At 53.2% G+C, this 18,566-nt stretch overlaps 1 protein-coding gene across 1 annotated transcript in view; it reads left to right on the top strand.

The window, feature by feature from the left end:
• The window catches only part of TCERG1L (transcription elongation regulator 1 like), a gene marked incomplete at its 5' end in the record, with an annotated part of 47,949 nt that overhangs the window by 20,022 nt on the left and 9,361 nt on the right, over window positions 1–18,566 (top strand). Inside the window, 4 exons of the mRNA XM_042018518.1 lie at window positions 8,197–8,322; window positions 12,354–12,448; window positions 13,518–13,606; window positions 15,891–16,045. Of these exons, the coding sequence (XP_041874452.1) occupies window positions 8,197–8,322; window positions 12,354–12,448; window positions 13,518–13,606; window positions 15,891–16,045 (465 nt within the window). The remainder of the gene's footprint in view (window positions 1–8,196; window positions 8,323–12,353; window positions 12,449–13,517; window positions 13,607–15,890; window positions 16,046–18,566) is intronic.

The following is an 18,566-nucleotide window of genomic DNA, read 5'->3' as shown; positions in this document are numbered from 1 at the left end:
TAATCCCAGAAGTGTGCCCAAAGGAATGGTTTGTTTGTGCTTCCCAGTGTATATTCTGGTGTCTGCTGCTATCCAGTCCCTCTTTGCACAAACCAGGCTCGAGGAGAAGCCATCCCTGGGGGCTCTCTGCTTTTCCCTGGGCTCCCAGTGTAGGAAGGGTCTCACAGTTCAGCTTAGTATCTGTGCAGGAAAAAATCAGTGAGTAAAGGTGAGTTTTACTCTGGGATCACAGAATCACAGAACATCCTGAGCTGGAAGGGACCCACAGGGGTCGAGCCCAGCTCCTGGCCTGGCACAGACGCCTCGGGAATCCCCCCACACCTGAGAGTGTTGTCCAAACACTCCTTGCCTGTTTATCTTTCAGAATAAGAGCAGTGAGAGAGAGCTGCCAGCAGGAGTTGTATTTGCAGCCTGAAGCTGTGGGATCTGAGCCCAGGCAGAGTCTGGGGCAGGGGGAGCAGGGCTGAGGCAGCTCAGCAGCCACCCAGGGACACGAGCTGAGCCTGTGAGGATTTGCATCGTTTGCTCTTCCAAGCAAGGCTCGGATGGTGTTTAATAATCCTGCTCTTCTTGTTATTAAATGTGTCGGGTTTAATTCCGTCACTGTGAGCCCTGCTCTTACAGCTCTTGTCATCGGAAATCTCACTGAAAGCAGGGAAATGCTTTCTGTTGGCTTTTGCTGGTCACAGAGCTGCAGAGTTCTCGTGGCACTTTGGGCTTTTTTTCCAGTCAAAGCCAACGCTGGGGTTTGGCACAAAGGGGGGAGTTCCTGCCTGGCATCTCCGGGCTGCAAGGGCAGCACCAGGGAAGGTGCAGCACGGTCAGGGCTGGGCAAGGGCTGTGCTGGGGTAGGCACAGGGGCTTGAACAACCATTTCCCCCCAAAAGGGAAGAGATGAGGATGCTGAACCCCATCTACAATAATTCCTCTGAGGAATCTTTTCGACTGGGACTCGGCAGGTTTCCCAAATGCAGCAGCAAGGCGTTGAAGAGCAATCAGAGCCATGGCTCCCCGTGATTGTCCCTGTCTGAAGGCAGAGGGGAGCAGGAGACTTCACAGGGTTTTGGGGGATATTTTGTGTCCCTGAACCCAGCAGGTTTGGGGTGTGGGGCTGTCACTGTCATGGAATCACTGATTAGTGATTAGTTAGTTTGGGGCTGAGGGACCTTCAAAGGTCGATCCTGTCCAACCCCTGCAATGTCTCCCTCCCTCAGGGCAGGGGGCGTTTCCCTGGCTGATTTTGGTGTTTCAAGCATCAGTAGCACAGGACAGAACTGTAAAACGTGGCTGAACGTGACACTTCAGCTTTCAGGGGCTTTGATTTGTTTTGATTTCACTTTGCTTTTCAAGCTGCTGTGACTTTCCTCGTTTTGCTGCTCATTTGGTGGAAATTGCAAAAGACCAGGTTGTTAAGAGAAGAGAAAGTGGAGAGGGAAATTTTCCCCCAGCACAGCTCATTGCAGAAGGTGCTCGTTGTCACTTAGTCCTGACTCTGCAGATTTTCAGGAATTCTTGCTGACTTCCTATCTCCTGTCTTCCCTTCCCGCTCCAATAAGCAATTTACTCCAACATTTACCAGTTCCTGAAGTGGTTATGGCAATGCATATTGAAATGAAAGCTCCAAATTATCCTGCAGAAACAAAAGTGCAGCTCCTGCTTGTGCTGGGGAGGGTGCGGGGTCGGGCTCGGAGCCAGCAGGATTTGGGATTTGCTGGAGATCGAGAATCATGGAGTGGTTTGGGTGGGGATAACCTCAAAGCCCACCCAGTGCCACCCCTGCCATGGCAGGGACACCTCCCACTGTCCCAGGCTGCTCCCAGCCCCAATGTCCAGCCTGGCCTTGGGCACTGCCAGGGTGGGAAGTATCCTGTGGAAGAGAGAGGTGATGTCTCTCCGTATTGCTGTTCTGCTCTGCACTGATTTATCTGTGCATATAGCCCTACCCAGCTGTAGTTCTGCGTCTCATGCTTTCATTTTTCATTTCACCAAAGACAGAAGACCCTTCACTAATTTTCTGACCTCCTTCTAGGGCAATTTATTCCTCTGATGGATGGGGTGACTTGGCTTCTACACCATCAGTTTTAAACTAAAAACACAAAGCATTTCTGTGCCAAAACCCAGAAGCAGCTCCTGCTTCTCCCAGTCCCTGTGATGGCCTCAAGTCTCCTGTGCCAGTGCCAGGCTGTGCCATCCCTGCTGAGAGCTCTGCCTTTCTAGGAATGAACATCCACGCTGGTGTCACCCCTCACCTTCCAGCTCATTGTCATTCTCCTGTGCTCCACCCCAGGTCACAAATGGATTATTTTTGTTACTTTCCAGTGCAGTAGAAAAGGAGCTCTTCAGTAGAAATTCACATACTCTTTTTTCAATTAAAAAATTTAAAAAAGCCCAAACAAAAATAAACCAGGGGAAACATGGATGAGGAAGTGCAAAGCAGTTGGGGTGATTCTGCCAAAACCAGTGATGCTGCCAAAATTTCGAGGGTTGTTTCTGTTTGGGTTTGGAAACCAGAGAAGTCTGATTTATAAAATTCTCCTCCTCTTTCCCACTGTTGATGGAAGTGGTCCATGGGACTCCCCTGGATCCCTGGCAGTGCCCAAGGCCAGGCTGGACACTGGGGCTTGGAGCAGCCTGGGACAGTGGGAGGTGTCCCTGCCCATGGCAGGGGGGGATTTAAGGTCCCCCCAACCCACACCAATCTGGGACTCCGGGATTCTGTGGTGTAAATGCTGTTTGTGTCTGGTGTGTCCTTCTCTCTAAGCAGCCCAAACCACCCCTGTCTGCTCCTGCCACATTTATTGTTTCCCGTTTCCAGCTGGGATCGAGGGGCTGTTGGCAGGTGCCAGCTGGGACAGAGCTGTGCCCACCCATCACCCCTGCCCTGTGACCCCCTCTGGGGTGGGTCCCAGGAGAAGGGGCAAGCAGGGATTGCCTTTCCCAGCCCCAGTTTGGGCTGAGAGGTCACAGAGCATCCCGAAGCACTGCAGGGTGCTGGGCTCTCTCCATCACCCCGGGAGCACCAGCTGAGCTCCAGCTCACCCAGTGAGCCTGGGGCTGAGTTTGGGGGGGCAGCGAGGGCAGGGCAGCTGTGCTGAGCCCTGCAGCAGCTGTGCCAGCTGTGCCAGCTGTGCCAGCTGTACCAAGCTGTTCTCCCCAGCAGCCCCTGTGCAGGCAGCCAAGGGCAGCTGCTGCTCAGGAAACACCACACGTTCCCAGGTCTGAGGCAGAGGGAAGGGCATAATCAGATTCAGAAAGTGCTGAATATTTTTAATGAACGTGTCTGGGCCTTACAAAGAAACAGAGGAAGGAAGGAAGATTTCTCAGAGGTGGCTCCTGGGCAGCCTTGTGTTTACCCAACAAGAACTGCCTTGAGGAGGAGCGTGCTGTGTCCTTGAGGGGAAGGGGGAGCAGAGCTTGGGGGCTGTGTGTAGCTGAAGGAGGCTGCCTGCCTAGTAAAAAGTGGATTCTTTTTTTTTTTTATAACTGCTCAATTCTTCCTTTTTTTTTTAAGCAAAGAGGCTTCTCCTGTCCTTTGCAGATAGGCAGGAATGCCCCAAATTATCTCATCAGGACAGACAGTGCTTCTAAATGAAGCAAGTCCCTGGGCCCTGATCTCCAGTAACTTCTGGGGTCAGGAAATGCTGGCAATAGTAAAAATGATGGGGTGCATTTCTGGGCCGGGCTGTTGGACACGGTGGCTGCAGCTGCTGATTTCACTGCTCTTTTCCATTAAACAGCCTGCTCATGGCCCAGGATGTCACAAACTCCTCCCTGGGGCTGCGAACACTTTGGTTGCACCAGGATGAGCACAGGGGGCTCCTCACGAGGGGCAGGGCACCCACAGCAGGGGAGGTTTAGATCAGATATTAGGGATGTTTTTTCATGGAAGGGGGTGTAAAGCTCTGGAACAGGGAATGGTGGAATCACCACCTCTGGAGGGGCTTCAGAGTCCTGTGATGTGGCACTTGGGGACATGGTTTAATGGTGACCATGGGGGTGGTGCTGGTTGGACTTGATGGTCTGAAAGGTCTTTTCCAGCCTTAGTGACTCTGGGACTCCCTGATCCCAGGTGGTGCCGGAGTCATCCACCTTGGGCTGGGAACGGGCAAATTCCTCCAGAGTAATGTTCCAGTGGTGACAGAATTGGATGAGATCTGGATTTACTCTGATTCCTTCTCCCCACACCATCCTGCATCCCAGTCTCTTCTGCCTGGAACGTCCCTCACCAGCACAGAGCTGGATTTCTCTGCTGGGCTTGGCTCACCTCGGGCAGGAGCTTTGTGCTGGTGCTTCTGCCCGACCTGCATCACCCTCATCATACAGTGCTTAAGGTTATTATCTTCTCTGGCAACAGCTCTGAACTCTACCCCTGGTTCTTTCTCTCAGTTCAAGTCCAAATCCCGCGGGAGACGTGGAGAGGCAGCAGGAGTGAGTTAAGTGGGAAATGCTGGCAGTGGTTTTTATGAGGAGCTGTGGTTTCCCTGCAGCACCGGGCAGGGGATTTTCACTCCCGGCGCTGGCTCCCGGAGCTCCCCACGAAGAGCTGGGAATTGCAGGCATTCCTCACATCCCACAGGGGCTGGGGGAAGTGCCCAGGAGCAGATCCCTCTCAGACATTTTAATGCCTTGAGCTCAGTGCCAGCGGTGGCTGAGCGGGGTTGGAAAACGGGGCAGACACCGGAGTGACCGGGGGATAAATCTGTGTCAGGCATGGAGCACCCTCCCCTCCTACCTTCTCCTGGCTCTGCTCACCCCTGCCCCTGTCACCTTTCCCAGCCCTGCTCACCCCTGTCCCTCTGACCTCTCCCATCTCTGTTCCCAAGGCTGTTCCCACAGGGCAGGGCAGCATCCTGCAGCTCCGGGATGAGGCTGGTGTGTGCCTGCCCTGCAGCCCAGCCGTGCTCATTACCCGCTGCTGGGAGCTGATGAGTGCCTGGCTCCACTCCTCTCCTCAAGGTTCTGTTCCTTCCAGCAGTCTCCAGGCATTTGGGGGAGATTCCTCTGCAGAGGAATGCGTTTCTTTATCCCAGTTTTGTAATTTGGTGTTAAAATGGAGTCTCAGAATCCCAGAGTGGTCTGGGCTGGGAATGACCTTAAAGCCCATCCGTCCTTGAATCACACTGAGAAAAGCTGGGCTTAAACCCTTGCTGAGCTGAGCTTTAATATGAGGATGAAGTGCCTTGGCTTAGTTGGGAAAGGCACGAACTGAAATTTCCTGCAGGAGCAGGAGCTCTCCATGGCTGGAGTCAGCTGCGGTGCAGTCCAGGACCAGCATCCCATTGTTTTTCCTGTGCAGTGATTCCTGTTAGCAAAGGTGGGAATGTTGGTTTTCTGTTCTGGGAAAACTCTACTGTCCAGTTTAATTTGTGGGATTTGGCTCCTGGTTCCTGCTGGAGCTGAGGTACATCCAGTCATTTACAGGATGGGGAATTTCCCATTTTCTTCTTCAAGTGCTGAAGCAACTGTGCAAAAATGGCACTTCAGCTGCTAGGGGCTGGGTGTGTCCACTGCACCCTTCCCAGTCCAGCCAGTGTGGCTGTGGCCGTGCCCAGCTTGGCCAGAGCGGCGTCCCCGAGCTGCCCTTTCCCGGGAGCAGGGAGGGGACGTTCCCTGGGGCTCCAGCAGCCCCTTGGCTGAGCCCCCTGTCCCTGTGGAAGGTTTTTGCTGCCAGAGGGACAGAGGAGGTGGGGCTGTGGGGCCCCAGTGCCCCGGGCAGAGGGGCTGGGGATGCCAGTCCAGCCTTGGATCTCCCCTCTGGATTCCATCAGCAGACACCAATCAGGGCAGTGGATCATTTGCAGTAGGATCCCCAGATTTCTTGCCCTTCCCCTTCTGCCTTCGTCTCCTTTGTCCCTGTGGCTGTTAATGGCAGTGTGGGTGGCTCTGTGTTTGGAAAATGCTGGGAGATGACTGAAATCATCTCAAGAATGGGCAGATGCTCTCCAAAGGCCCCGTGCTCGTCAGGCCTCTCGAGCTCTGCATCTTCCAAAACTTCAGAGGGAAGAACTTTCCTCCTCCCTCCCCTCCTCAGGATTGTTTTAGAGTAAAATTGGCTGGAATTTAATCATGAAGCACTCGGAGTGTGGGTTCATACTCAGGTGTAATTCCAGCCCAGGTTATGTTCAGTTCAGACCAGGGGCTGATATTGCATCGTGACATTCAACTCCATCCAGGCTTTATCTGTATTCCAAAGCCATCCGTTGCAAAGACTGCTCTTTATAAGCACAAAGAGTTCCAAAGCATAAATATTTATTCCTTAAAGGTTAAGATTGCCTTAAATCATTCCAGCTTATTTGGTGAGCAGCAGTTATAATTAAAATAAGCAGTTGAACTCAATCTGCATGTATGAAATGCATATATATGTGTATATAAATATATATTTATATATACTTGACTCCGATGCGGATGGAAGCCGTGGGATAATTGCTTCCATCACATCAAAAGATGCACTGATATTGTTCCTGGATTGGATAATAAATCAACATAAAGAAGCAGCTGAAATTATATAATGGCAAGTCACGTTTGAACAGGCGGCAGAAGCCGAGGAGGGGATGAGCAGAGCTCGTCTCGAGTGCTGGCTGGGATTGCGGGAGATAATTATGCAAGTTATGGAAATGATTCCAGTTCTGGGTGCAGAGAATTCATAGAACCCAGACTCCTTTGGGTTGGAAGGCACATTCGAGTTTATCCCATCCCACCCCTGCCATGGCAGGGACACCTCCCACTGTGCCAGGCTGCTCCCAGCCCCAATGTCCAGCCTGGCCTTGGGCACTGCCAGGGATCCAGGGGCAGCCCCAGCTGCACGGGAATTTCTCTGATGCTGGATTAGTGTTGGGGGGAAAAAAAAAAAAAAAAGTAATAACAAAATTATTTTCTGATCATCCTTTTCTCATGTTTTTCCTGCAGAACTGCTTGTAGTTAATCTCCCCCTATCCCAAGGAAATCCTCACCTGTGAGGGTGGGCAGGCCCTGGCACAGGGTGCCCAGAGCAGCTGGGGCTGCCCCTGGATCCCTGGCAGTGTCCAAGGCCAGGCTGGACACTGGGGCTGGGAGCAGCCTGGGACAGTGGGAGGTGTCCCTGCCATGGCAGGGCTGGCACTGGGTGGGCTTTAAGGTCCCTTCCACCCAAACCCTTCTGGGATTCCATGGTTCTGTGCTGGAATATTGTGCTTTGGCACCTGGAATTGTAGGGACACAGATCTGTGAAGGGGTTCCAAGTGTGTGAGGTTTTTTAACAGACTGAACATTTCAGAAATGATCCATATTATTCTGAAATGTGGAGAAGTTGGGGTGGGAACTGTTTGACAGCTCATGAATAGCTCATGAAAGGAAGGGGCAGGAAATCCTGCAGCTTGGATTGTGCTTGGGAATTGTGTTACTGCCAGAGTCTGCCTTAAAGCAGGGATGTGTCTGCACAGTTTGGCAGTGGAGGCTTGTAAATGGGCCGTGGGGACTGCTGCTGGGACACCTGGACTTCCCCTGGCAGGAGATGGTGTTGGGTGGCTCAGCTTCTGAAAAACTTGTGCCCAGTTAGTTGGAAACGAAGGCTCCAGGTGTGACCTCAGATGTGGCGCCAGCCAGGAATTGTGCAGACTGAGGAGCCTGGTGTAACTGGCCTGGTCCTATAATGCACATGAGCAGAGCAGTGGGTTTCTGCTCTGGGCCTTGTCCGAGCAGACTGTGAGCCCCTGGGTAAAGCTGCACTTTGAAATTACTGGCAAAATCATTTCCCATGGACAGAGTGGGACACAAAGAAGTTGTGATGAACAACAGTGGAAACCAGAGGGGTGTTATTTAAAATGAGAACACTGATCTTGCTGTGACCTGCTGGGAGGGCATTGATCTGTCCTGGCAAATTCTTATTTTGAGGGCCGCAATTTAATTAATTTTAAGTTTCTGGGACAGTTTATTGGCTGAGAATCCGTGGGCATCATCGCCAGGAACTGAGCTGAACACAAACCTTGTTTTAACCCTGCAGTGGGGGCAGGGAGCTGTGTTAACAGATGAATTCACTGAATCATTCAGGCTGGAAAAGCTCCCTGAGATCCCCAAGTGCAGCTGCCAGTGCAGCACCACCGTGTTCACCACTGACCACGGCCTCGAGTGCCGAGAGCTGGGGCAAAAAAGCTGAGGATTTTAAGGGAATTTTTATTTGCTAGGGAAAAATGCCATTCTTTCCTTGTGGTTTGCTCCCAGGTTCTGCCTCCAGGCTGGACACTGCCGTGGGCCCCTTGGTGCCAGCACAGGTCACCCGTGTCACCGCCGTGTCCGCGCCCGCCGTCACCTTCATGGCCACCAACCTGATGGATCAGGCACGAGCAGGTGGGTCCTGGCCCCATGTCCTGCTTCCGTGGCGGGGGGTCTGTGGCGTGTCTGTGTCCTGCAGGGATGGGGTCCCCGAGGAATCACCCTGGGTTTGATGGGTTTGCTGTGCTGGGGTTGTGCTGGTGCTTCCTTTGCCTGACCTGGGGCCACTCAGCCAAGGAGGGGCTGCCACCCTTGTCGCCTTTGAGGCACCATGGGGCCCTGAGGGCACCTTCCTGGCACTGTTCTGTGGAAAAAAATGGTGTTTATGAGGAATTGCTAGGGATCAGTTCAGACATGACCTATCTGATCCTTCACCCCGGGGATTACACTTTGTTACCCAGAGGAGCTCTGGCTGCCCCAGCCCTGGAAGGGTCCAGGGGTTGGATGGGGTGTGGAGCAGCCTGGGATAGTGGAAGGGGTGGCACTGGATGGGCTTTGAGGTCCCTCCCAACCCAAACCAGGCTGTGGTTCCATGATTTCCAGGGCAGTGGCAAACAGCACCTCTTGGGCAGTGCTGGATGTGTGCCTGGAACACCCAACCATGGAATGAGTTTGTCCTGGAATCCACACCAACAAAGAATTTGTCTGTATTGCTCTCCTGTTCCCATTACAAATCCCCTGAACAATAACAGGGAGGGTGGGGAGTGATTGTTGCAGGGAAGAGAAAAGCTCAGCTCAAGAGTTGTTCTGAGAGGGGAAAGGAGCACTTGGAGGGCAGCAAAAGTGGTCAGAGCAGCAGACAAACACCAGTTACAGGGGAAAGCAGCATGAGAAGGCAGGGGCTGGAGTGGGAGCTGTGTCCCTGGAGCCGTGGTGAGGCGGGAAGGTGGGACCCCACTGCCTGGAGCAGGGCAGGGGCTGGCTGACAGGGCCAGCACTGGAGTGCCTCCCTTGGATTGAGTAAGAGCCAGCAGAGGATGAGCTGGGGACCAGCCAGGGAAGGTTTTAGCCTGATCTCAAACACCAGAGCAATGAGGTGGTGGGGAGAGACAGAACTGACCTGTGGAGATTCTGGGGGAGGGTAAACCCCACAGTGTGGGAAGTGTGCACTGAATAAATTCAGTTCTCAGGAGCACTTAAATCAAAAATTCAAACTTTTTTGAAATTAATGGAGGTTTGGCCTCTACATATTTTTACAAAACAAATTTTTATTATGCCTTGTCCACAGCTCCTCATGGCATGAATCCATCTTCCCTCTTCCCCTCCCTCTCTAATTCTGCTTTTATTGAGGTGTTTGTGATCATACCAAACATCCTCTGTGCTATACCCAAGGTAGCTTTGCTGCTTCACCTTTCCTTGCCATGCTGTGAATTATTCATGTCCCTGCACCTGCCGTGGAGCCTGGGAGAAGCCTCTTTAATCAGGAGCCTTTATCTCCATCTCTCGCTCATCCTCCGGCAGCCGAGCAGGAACTCACCAGTGCTGACTGAGCTGCTGAGTTTGGGGGCAAAAAAGGGCTTGGGAATGTGTCATGGTGGCTTCACTGTTGGGCTGCAGCTTCATTGTGCACTTAAGAGGGGGGAAAAGGTTAATTAATGAGCGAAGAGTAAATCTGGGTGAAGGTGTGCCCCAGTGAATGTCTCGTGTTGGTCCTGCCCAGCGTGGGCAGAGGAGGAGAGGTCTCCCCTGGGGCTCCACGGCCCCGTGGCACAGCCAGCCCCACTCCAGGGCCAGGAGCTCCTGCCCTGGTCTCACTGGGAATTCCTGAGCCTGGGGAAGGAGAAACAACCTTGGATTATTTTCCTCTTTACGTTGTATTTAGGGAAAGCACTCAGTGTTCAACTGCAGGTGTAAAACTAAATGGCTCCTGCTGTGCACAGGGGCTTTCAGGACTTTCCTTTGTTATTTTATTTTGGTTTTTTTTTTTATTCCCATCTTCTTTTATATGTGCTGACTGCCCAAAATGCTGTGGCAGCGTGTTCCACATGGGAATGCCCAGGGAGCTGCCTGCTGCAGGAGCTCACCCATGGGTGCAGCGAGGGCTGCAGCACCCAAGGGTCTCCCTGGGGCCTTGGCTTTGCTGGGAGGGGGCTGGGAGGGAGCTTTCACAGGAGGGGAAAGGAGAGGAGCTTTCAGGAGGGGTCAGAGACTGCCTCGGGTGCTGCAGCACAGTGTCTGTCTCCCTCAGGAGCTGTGGGAGGTTCAGGGGCAGAGTGGCTCTGTGCCCACACCGGCACCTCCCCACCCTGAGCCTCAACCTCATCTTCATTAATAAATGACCAAGGCAATTACCTTGTGCTGAACCCTCCTTTCCACAGTCCAGAGCTCCTGGAGTGTGTTTTGGGGTCTCCTCCTATTTCAGTTTAAATCTGGCTGTTTACATCTGTGTATTACTGGCTGGGAGGGTGGGCAGGCCCTGGCACAGGGTGCCCAGAGCAGCTGTGGCGGCCCCTGGATCCCTGGCAGTGCCCAAGGCCAGGCTGGACATTGGGGCTGGGAGCAGCCTGGGACAGTGGGAGGTGTCCCTGCCATGGCAGGGGTGGCACTGGGTGGGCTTTGGGGTCCCTTCCCACCCAAACCATTCCAGGATTCCATGGTTTGTATTAATGCTTCCAAAGCCAGGGAATGTTTTCCTGTTCCTCATGCCTGTGTGCCTGTGCCTGCATGTGGATGAAATATCTTGGCTGCTTCTCAAACCAGCAACCAGTGACGACTGTAAAAGTACCAACATCACCTCTGGCCATTGCCTGTGGCCTCTGCAGGTGCTGGTCCCGGGGCTGGCCCTGGCAGTGGCCCTGTGCCACCGCTCTGTGCCAGGCCTTGCTGAGTGCTGTCCTTCCCTTCCCAGGGGCCAGGCAGGGGGAGGCTGAGGTGAGCACTGACACTGAGTGTGACTTCCTTGTGTTCAAGGACCAAGGTGCCCGAAAAGCTTTGATTCCCAATTACCAGATATCCAGGGAAGGAAGATGAATTTAGAGCCCCTTTTGATGTGCATCAGCAGCTCCCTGCTCCTGGCTCCTTTAATGTGGAAATTAATGGCTCTGGTTTGTAAATCTTCTTTTTTGCTCCCCATAAAAAGGGAGAAGTCATCTTCTGAGCAAAATGCCATGGATTTAATGTTTTATTATTCTGAGATATTCAAGGGAAGCAGAGTCAAATGGGGGCCTGTTCTGTACCCGGAGTGATTTTGAAGTTAATGGAGTAGCATTTAGAGGTGAATCTTCCCCACAGAACCACAAAATCCCAGACTGGTTTTGGCTGGAAGCTCCTCCCATTCCCCCCCTGCCATGGCAGGGACACCTTCCACTGTCCCAGGCTGCTCCAAGCCCCAATGTCCAGCCTGGCCTGGGACAATGCCAGGGATGTCCAAGTTAAGAAAATGCCATATTTCTTAATGTCTTGCTGTGCAAACTCCTTTTTTGGGATGGTTGGGTCTCTGTCTCACACCTGCTGCTTTCTTGCCTTTCCCTGTTGTCCCTCAAGGCCTCTCTGTTATCGACACACAGTTTTTGTAGGCAGCAGACATTTCAGGGTTTAGGATTTCAGGATGGTTTAGGGTTTAGGATTTCAGGATGGAGACAGCCGTCTGTAACAGAGAGGGAAATGTTCTTTCCCTGCTTCCAGTGGGAATCAATCCAGCGTTCCCTGGGGGTTCCCACAGAGGTTACCTGGAGCACAGCAGGATCTGGGGGCTGGGAGCAAGGGGGTGTCTGGGGGTCGTGGTCCCCGGGGGGAAGAGGATCAGAGAACTGGGGAATCCTTTAGGCTGGGAAAACCCTCTGAGATCCCTGAGTCCAACCATGAACCCAGCCCTGCCCAGCCACCTCTGCCCGTGTGCCCGAGGGTGTCCCGTGGGGGCTCTGGGAAGGCAGGACACCACACTCAGTGCAGTAAAAGCCTCTCCCTGAGCTCTGGGAATGGGTTCCACTAAAATGTGGTGTTTGGAGAGGAGATGCATCCCGGGTACAAGGGGTGTGTGAATAAAGGAGGAAGAGGTGGCAGGAGGAGGCTCAGAGCCACAGGCAGCAGTTTGGGTTTTCTTCACCAGTTTTGGCTTGTTGTGGGTTTATTCATTTCACATTAAAAGAGCTCCTTTCCCCTCACAGATTGTGGCAAGGAATCGAGCAGAGCCTCCTGCCCCCCGACGCTGATTCTGCACACGGAGAGGAAGAGTGTCCCCACGGGCAGTGACAGTGACAAGGTCTGTGCTGGAGCTTCTTCCAGAGCCTCCTGGGACCTGTGAGCTGCACAAATCCGGGTCAGGACTGGCCTGGCTGGAGCTGTGCAGGAGCCCTGTCACTGTCAGAGGACCAGGGGAGGGATGCTCAGGGCTGGTTTGCTCCCCATGGAATCTCAGACTGATTTGGGTTGGAAGGGACCCCAAAGCCCACCCAGTGCCAGCCCTGCCATGGCAGGGACACCTCCCACTGTCCCAGGCTGCTCCAAGCCCCAATGTCCAGCCTGGCCTTGGGCACTGCCAGGGATCCAGGGGCAGCCCCAGCTGCTCTGGGCACCCTGTGCCAGGGCCTGCCCACCCTCCCAGGGAACAATTCCCAATTCCCAATCTCCCATCCAGCCCTGCCCTCTGGCAGTGGGAAGCCATTCCGTGTGTCCTGTCCCTCCATGCCTTGTCCCCAGTCCCTCTCCAGCTCTCCTGGAGCCCCTTTAGGCCCTGCAAGAGGCTCTGAGCTCTCCCTGGATCCTTCTCTTCTCCAGGTGAGCCCCCCTAGCCCTCCCAGCCTGGCTCCAGAGGGGCTCCAGCCCTGGGAGCAGCTCTGTGGCCTCATCTGGACTCTCCAGCAGCTCCAAACGTGTTTTTGCTGTTTGATGGGGACAGAGGTGCAACTGGGGGACAATCAGTCACCCTGGCAGTGGTGATGTCCCTGAGCAGTCCCAGAGGAGCAGGGAAGGAGCAGAGCTGGCACAGGGCCCTCCCTGGGCTCTGGGGAGCCCCCGCTGCTCCCAGGCTCGTTCCTGTCCTGGTCAGAGCCACACTTGGAGTTATCCCTCATCCCACTCTCCCAAGGGACCCGTTGGTGTGGACAGAAGGTGTTGGCTGCTTTGTCCCTTACACTGCTCTAAGTGGGGAGGCATTTTTAGCCCTTCCCGTTTATCTGGGCTGCTCCAGAGGCAGCTGGCTGTCCATAAAGCCTCTCCTGGAATTCTGGCCCTGAGGTGACCCACTCCAGGCCGAGGGGTGATTTGTACACCAGGAACACTTCTCTGCTCCAGCTTTATTTGTTAACTCATCCCTCTCTGTGTCTCTCCAGGATCACTCCTTCAAACTCGTGAGTGAGGCTGACAGCGCTTCCAACGGGAACAAGCCCGTGGCGTCCACCCCAGTGCCGGGATCCCCATGGTGAGGAGGTGCCAGAGCCCTTCCCCAGTGCCACCCCCTTCCCACAGTGCCGTCCTGGGCTGGGGCATGGGCAAAACACTGCCAGGGCTTCACCAGCAACGCTGGGTTCCTGGTGCAGCGCCTGGCAGAGATTTCCTCGTTAATCACGGCCTTAGGGAGACTTGGGGGGGGGGAGCCACGACCACCAGCCAGATCCCTGGGATCTGCAGGCTGGGCTCTGCCTCGCTGTGTCTCAGCTTGGGTGGTGCTTGGATTGAGCAGAGAGGAAAACCAGGATTTAAAAGAAAAGGTTGCTTTTTGGGGCCAGATCCTCTCTCTCCCAGTTCTTTCAGTGGCAGGGGTGACTCTGCCTGTCTTGCAGAGCTGGTGTTGGCTGCAGGCTGTGTCTGACACAGGCTGTGTCTCATGGTCCAGGTTCCCTGAGCACGTTCCCCATCAGGTGACAACATGAGCTGTTGTCATGTCACCAAAGCTCTTGTGACATTTCTAAGCAGATAAACCCTTCTGCACTTTCTGCCCTGAGAGGTTGACAGAAGGATTCACCCCTATAATAATTAGTTTCTATTTAGGAGCTGACATCCATGGGATCTTTGCTCCCAGCCCCAATGTCCAGCCTGGCCTTGGGCACTGCCAGGGATCCAGGGGCAGCCCCAGCTGCTCTGGGCACCCTGTGCCAGGGCCTGCCCACCCTCCCAGGGAACAATTCCTTCCCAATCTCCCATCCATCCCTACCAGCCAAGTCTGTCTCTTCACCTAAATGCCTGGATTTTTCCCTTCCTTCTGGAACAGCTGTGGTATTTCTGGAGCCTTGGTTTGGGACTGTTCCTGTCCACCCCCTTGGTGTTCTCCAGGGCCTGCTGGGTCGGGGTTTCTGGGAGAACAGAGCTTCCCACAGTCCCATAACTCTTCCAAATCATTCCAACTCGAGGAAGAACCTCTCTTGTGAGATAGATACCCAGTGGTTTGTGATCCACACCATTGTGCATGAAGAGACGTGGAGTATTCATGTAGTGTTTATAGGATGTGTACTATATATTACATAGTTACATAGGCAATATGTCAGAAAGGTTAGTAAAGATATTTATCATGTGCATGTCACTGAATCAAGGATGCCAAAACTTCCATGGGTTTGTGCAGCCATTTTTATGGGATCTTCCCTGCCCTACACGGGGTGTGTTGGGTTATTTTATGGCAGTACCCTGCAGTGATGGAGCACTTTTCCTGTTTCCAGTCTTTTACCTGGACCAGACCCTTTTAAACCCAGCTTTGAACCCTGCTTTTAATAACAATTAATCATCAGAGCTTGTAATTATGAGGTTGGTTCCTTCCAGGTAATTTTGCTTCAGAGACAGCAGCATTTTCCTCCCAGCAGTGTGTGTGTCTCAGAATGGGTTTAGTTCTCATTGGGATTCAGGAAGCGCCAGCCTGAGATGGAAATTCTGTTTGTTTATTTACATATAAATTTAGGGACGTACATCTCCAGGTTTTTGAATGTCTGTTAAGGATGGTGCAATAGTTATTTTCATATTATTTTGGCTGATTCCAAATGAATGTCAGGACAAGGAGCTGAACTGCTGCCGTGCGTATTTCCCTGGCCAAGCCCAGGGACCGCGGCTGCTGCTGCAGAGCTGGGTCACGTTCAGCAGATCCCAAACAGAGCCCTAAAAATCATCCTAAAGATTTGGGGTGGCAGGGGGACCTGTCAGAGCAGGTGGGAGCTGGCTGGGATGCCATGGGGGCTGCACAGGGATGCTGTGGGGATGCCATGGGGAAGCTGTTGGGATGCCATTGGGATGCCATGGGGTTGGCACAGGGATGGCACAGGGATGCTGTGGTTGCACCTCTCCCCGCCAGTGCAGCAGGTGAGGCTCCCATGGCCACCTGCCAGCCTGTGGCATCGAGGCAAGGGCCACACAGCCCCACAGCCAGAGCTCCTGCCCCTGGCTGCTCTCAGCCACGGCTCCAGAACCCGGAATGTCCTTCCCTGGGGCTGCTTCTGCTGGGAGCACCACGGCCTTCTCCTCACCTGGTCCTGTTGCCCTTCCCTGACAGACTGTTTCACCTGCTGCTTTCGGGGCTGTTTCAGCCCTGTCTGTGCCCGTGTGTGGGTGAGAACAGCATTCCCTGCCTGGGGTGCCGGGGGGCTGGCAGGGCACGGCAGGGCAGGGCCAGGCCGGGCTCCCCGCGGTGTCCCCGGGGTGCCCCTCAGGGCTGCAGTGCCCCCGCTGCGGGCACGGTTCCTGTCGCTGGACACGCTCTAAGGCTGGTTTATCGCTTGGAGCAGGTGTGTAGTCTGGACTGGAGATGACCGCGTGTTCTTCTTCAACCCCACCATGCAGCTGTCAGTGTGGGAGCGGCCGCTGGACCTGAGGCACCGCGGGGACATCAAGCGGCTGCTCGAGGACCCCCCGCACAAGCGCAAGCTGGAGGCTGCAGCAAGTAACTAAACCCTGGCACTGGGGGCCTCTCCCTAAACTCCAGTAGCCCCTGGAACCTGGAGCTGAGTGTGGAGGTGGAGGTTTGAGACCCGGAGTGAGAGTGGGTGTCCCGGGGAGATTCCCGATGGAGGATTGCGTGGAAATTGATGTGCATTGCAAAATCCTTGTTTTCACTGGAATGCTGAGCTGGGGATTGAGCCTTCTCCTTCCTGGCAGTGAAGAAGCAGGTGGCTTCCTTTAGGAGATGAATCTTTGATGGATACAATCCCTCTCAGAAGGCACAGTGTGTTTTATTGCCCGAGTCAGGGTGTACATTAGGAATGCATTAGCAGTGCATTACTCAGCTGCTCCCAGAGCACACACTCCATGGCTAATGATCATCCAGCCAAGCTGTGGAGGAGGGAAAATCCCAGCAGTGAATCTCTAATGGGCACTGAGAGGCTTGGTGCAAAGGCTCCCCTGCTCCTGGGAGCTGCTCTGTCCTGTGCCAGTGCTCCTGAGGCTTCACACTGGCTTTACTGGGACTGCTGTCCCTTACTGGGGGACATCAGTCACGGCAGTCCTTGGAATTGCTCCTGGCCTTGGCTGGCTGCTTGGAATTCTTCAGTATTCTGGTTTTGGTGGAGAAAGAACAGTCACCATCCTTCAGCTGCTGCTTGGAATTCTCTAGTGGTGAGGGAGAAGAGCGGAGGGGGAAAGAAGCGAGGCTTTTGTCATTGTTTGCAAGTGCAGTGTTTCATAATTGAATCAGGGTGGTGGCACTGCCAGGCAGCATGCTGCAGGACCTGCCTGTCCCCTCAGGCCAGCAGGGCTGGGCACTGGCTGTGATCCCCTGCTGTAAACCCCTAATGAACCACTGCAAACTCCTAATTAACCCCTGCAAACCCCAAATAACCACTGCAAACCCCAGTGAACCACTGCAAACCCCAGTGAACCACTGCAAACTCCTAATTAACCACTGCAAACCCCAAAGAACCACTGCAAACCCCAGTGAACCCCTGCAAACCCCAAGTTACCACTCCAAACCCCAATGAACCCCTGCAAACCCCAAAGAACCACTGCAAACTCCTAATTAACCACTCCAATCCCCAAATTACCACTCCAAACCCCAATGAACCCCTGCAAACCCCAAAGAACCCCTGCAAACCCCCAGTTAACCATTACAACCCCGTGCCTGCAGGGAGATAAAAGGGATCCATTATCAGCTTTTCTGTCAGAGAAAAGCAGCTCCAAGGAGGGTTCTCTGTCTGTGTCCTCCTTATCCACACAGCCTGTAATTCCATTTTTCTCTAGGAATTTCCATCAGCAGGTGCCTGTGTATATATTGCTGTACAATTTTTGTGCATGGCTGGAAGAACTTTAGCTGTGTATCTAATTCCTCCAAAGCCTACCTGCTGGAATTCATTCTGCAGGGTGGAAACAGAGCTTTTATTGCAGGATCTATTGAAAGCACAGTGAATTCCTGCCAAGGCATGGCCAGAGACAAAGCTGAAGGTCATTGTTCCTGCTCTGTAATTAATTAACTGAGGAGTCTAAAATCGGGGCTGATAGGTGCCACTTCAAAAATCTATTTTTTGCTGTGTTCCATCCTTCTTATTTATTATCTCTACCACAAAGATTTGATTCATGCTCCTGGTTTTTTATGGCCATGACTTTCATTGTTGTTAAGTAGTCTTAATCTTCGCTGATGTAATTGGGCCTTGTGGTTGCTGAGTGCTGGAGCAGGTTATAATTAGTGTAGATCAGCTCTGAGGTGAGGGGATTATTTGTTACCTCTCCTCTGAGCTTGTAATCTTCAGTAAATAAATAACACCAACGAGCTGAGTGTGCCCAGCAATGCTTCCCACATTTATTTAGCTGAGTGGCTGCTGCTGAGTTTTAATTAGAATTTTCAAATCAAACATCTGAAAATAAAAGATGTCAAGCAAAGTTATCCATGGGATGCTCTGGGCTGTCTCTGCTGAAGGATCAAGTGCTTTTTAAATTTGGGCATAAATGAAAAATTACTCATTTATCAATTACTCCTCCTCCACCAAGTGTTTGTTCCAGGAGGTTGATGTGGCTCTTCCCTAATGGGTTCCCATCAGGCCATCCCATGGGGCTGGAGGGGAGGAGCAGCTCCTCCCAGGGCCCAGAGCAATTTATCTGCTTTGATCTCTTCCTTCAGCTGCTCCTGGCCTGTCTGGGTGCTCAGGCTGAGGAAGTTTTTCCAGCTAATTAAACGAAAACGGACATTATGGAGTCATCAAATCATGGAATGGTTGGGTTGGGAGGGGCCCCAAAACCCACCCGGTGCCACCCCTGCCATGGCAGGGACACCTCCCACTGTCCCAGGCTGCTCCAAGCCCCAGTGTCCAGCCTGGCCCTGGACACAGTTGGTAGAATTCCTACTGAAAACCAGTGATGATGTCATTTACTGAATTCCTGCAGATCCTTTGGACCCTTTGGCATTCAGACAAGAGTCTGAAGCCCATCCCTAGAAACAGCACATGAATATTTCCCAGCCCAGGTGCTGGGGACCC

The sequence above is a fragment of the Corvus kubaryi genome, unplaced genomic scaffold (assembly GCF_017639235.1).
Source record: "Corvus kubaryi isolate FWS band 111438036 unplaced genomic scaffold, C.kubaryi_AGA036_p1.0 138, whole genome shotgun sequence".
Lineage (NCBI taxonomy): Eukaryota > Metazoa > Chordata > Aves > Passeriformes > Corvidae > Corvus > Corvus kubaryi.
The sequence above is the reverse complement of the archived record's forward strand: the minus strand, read 5'-3'. Positions and strand labels throughout refer to the sequence as shown.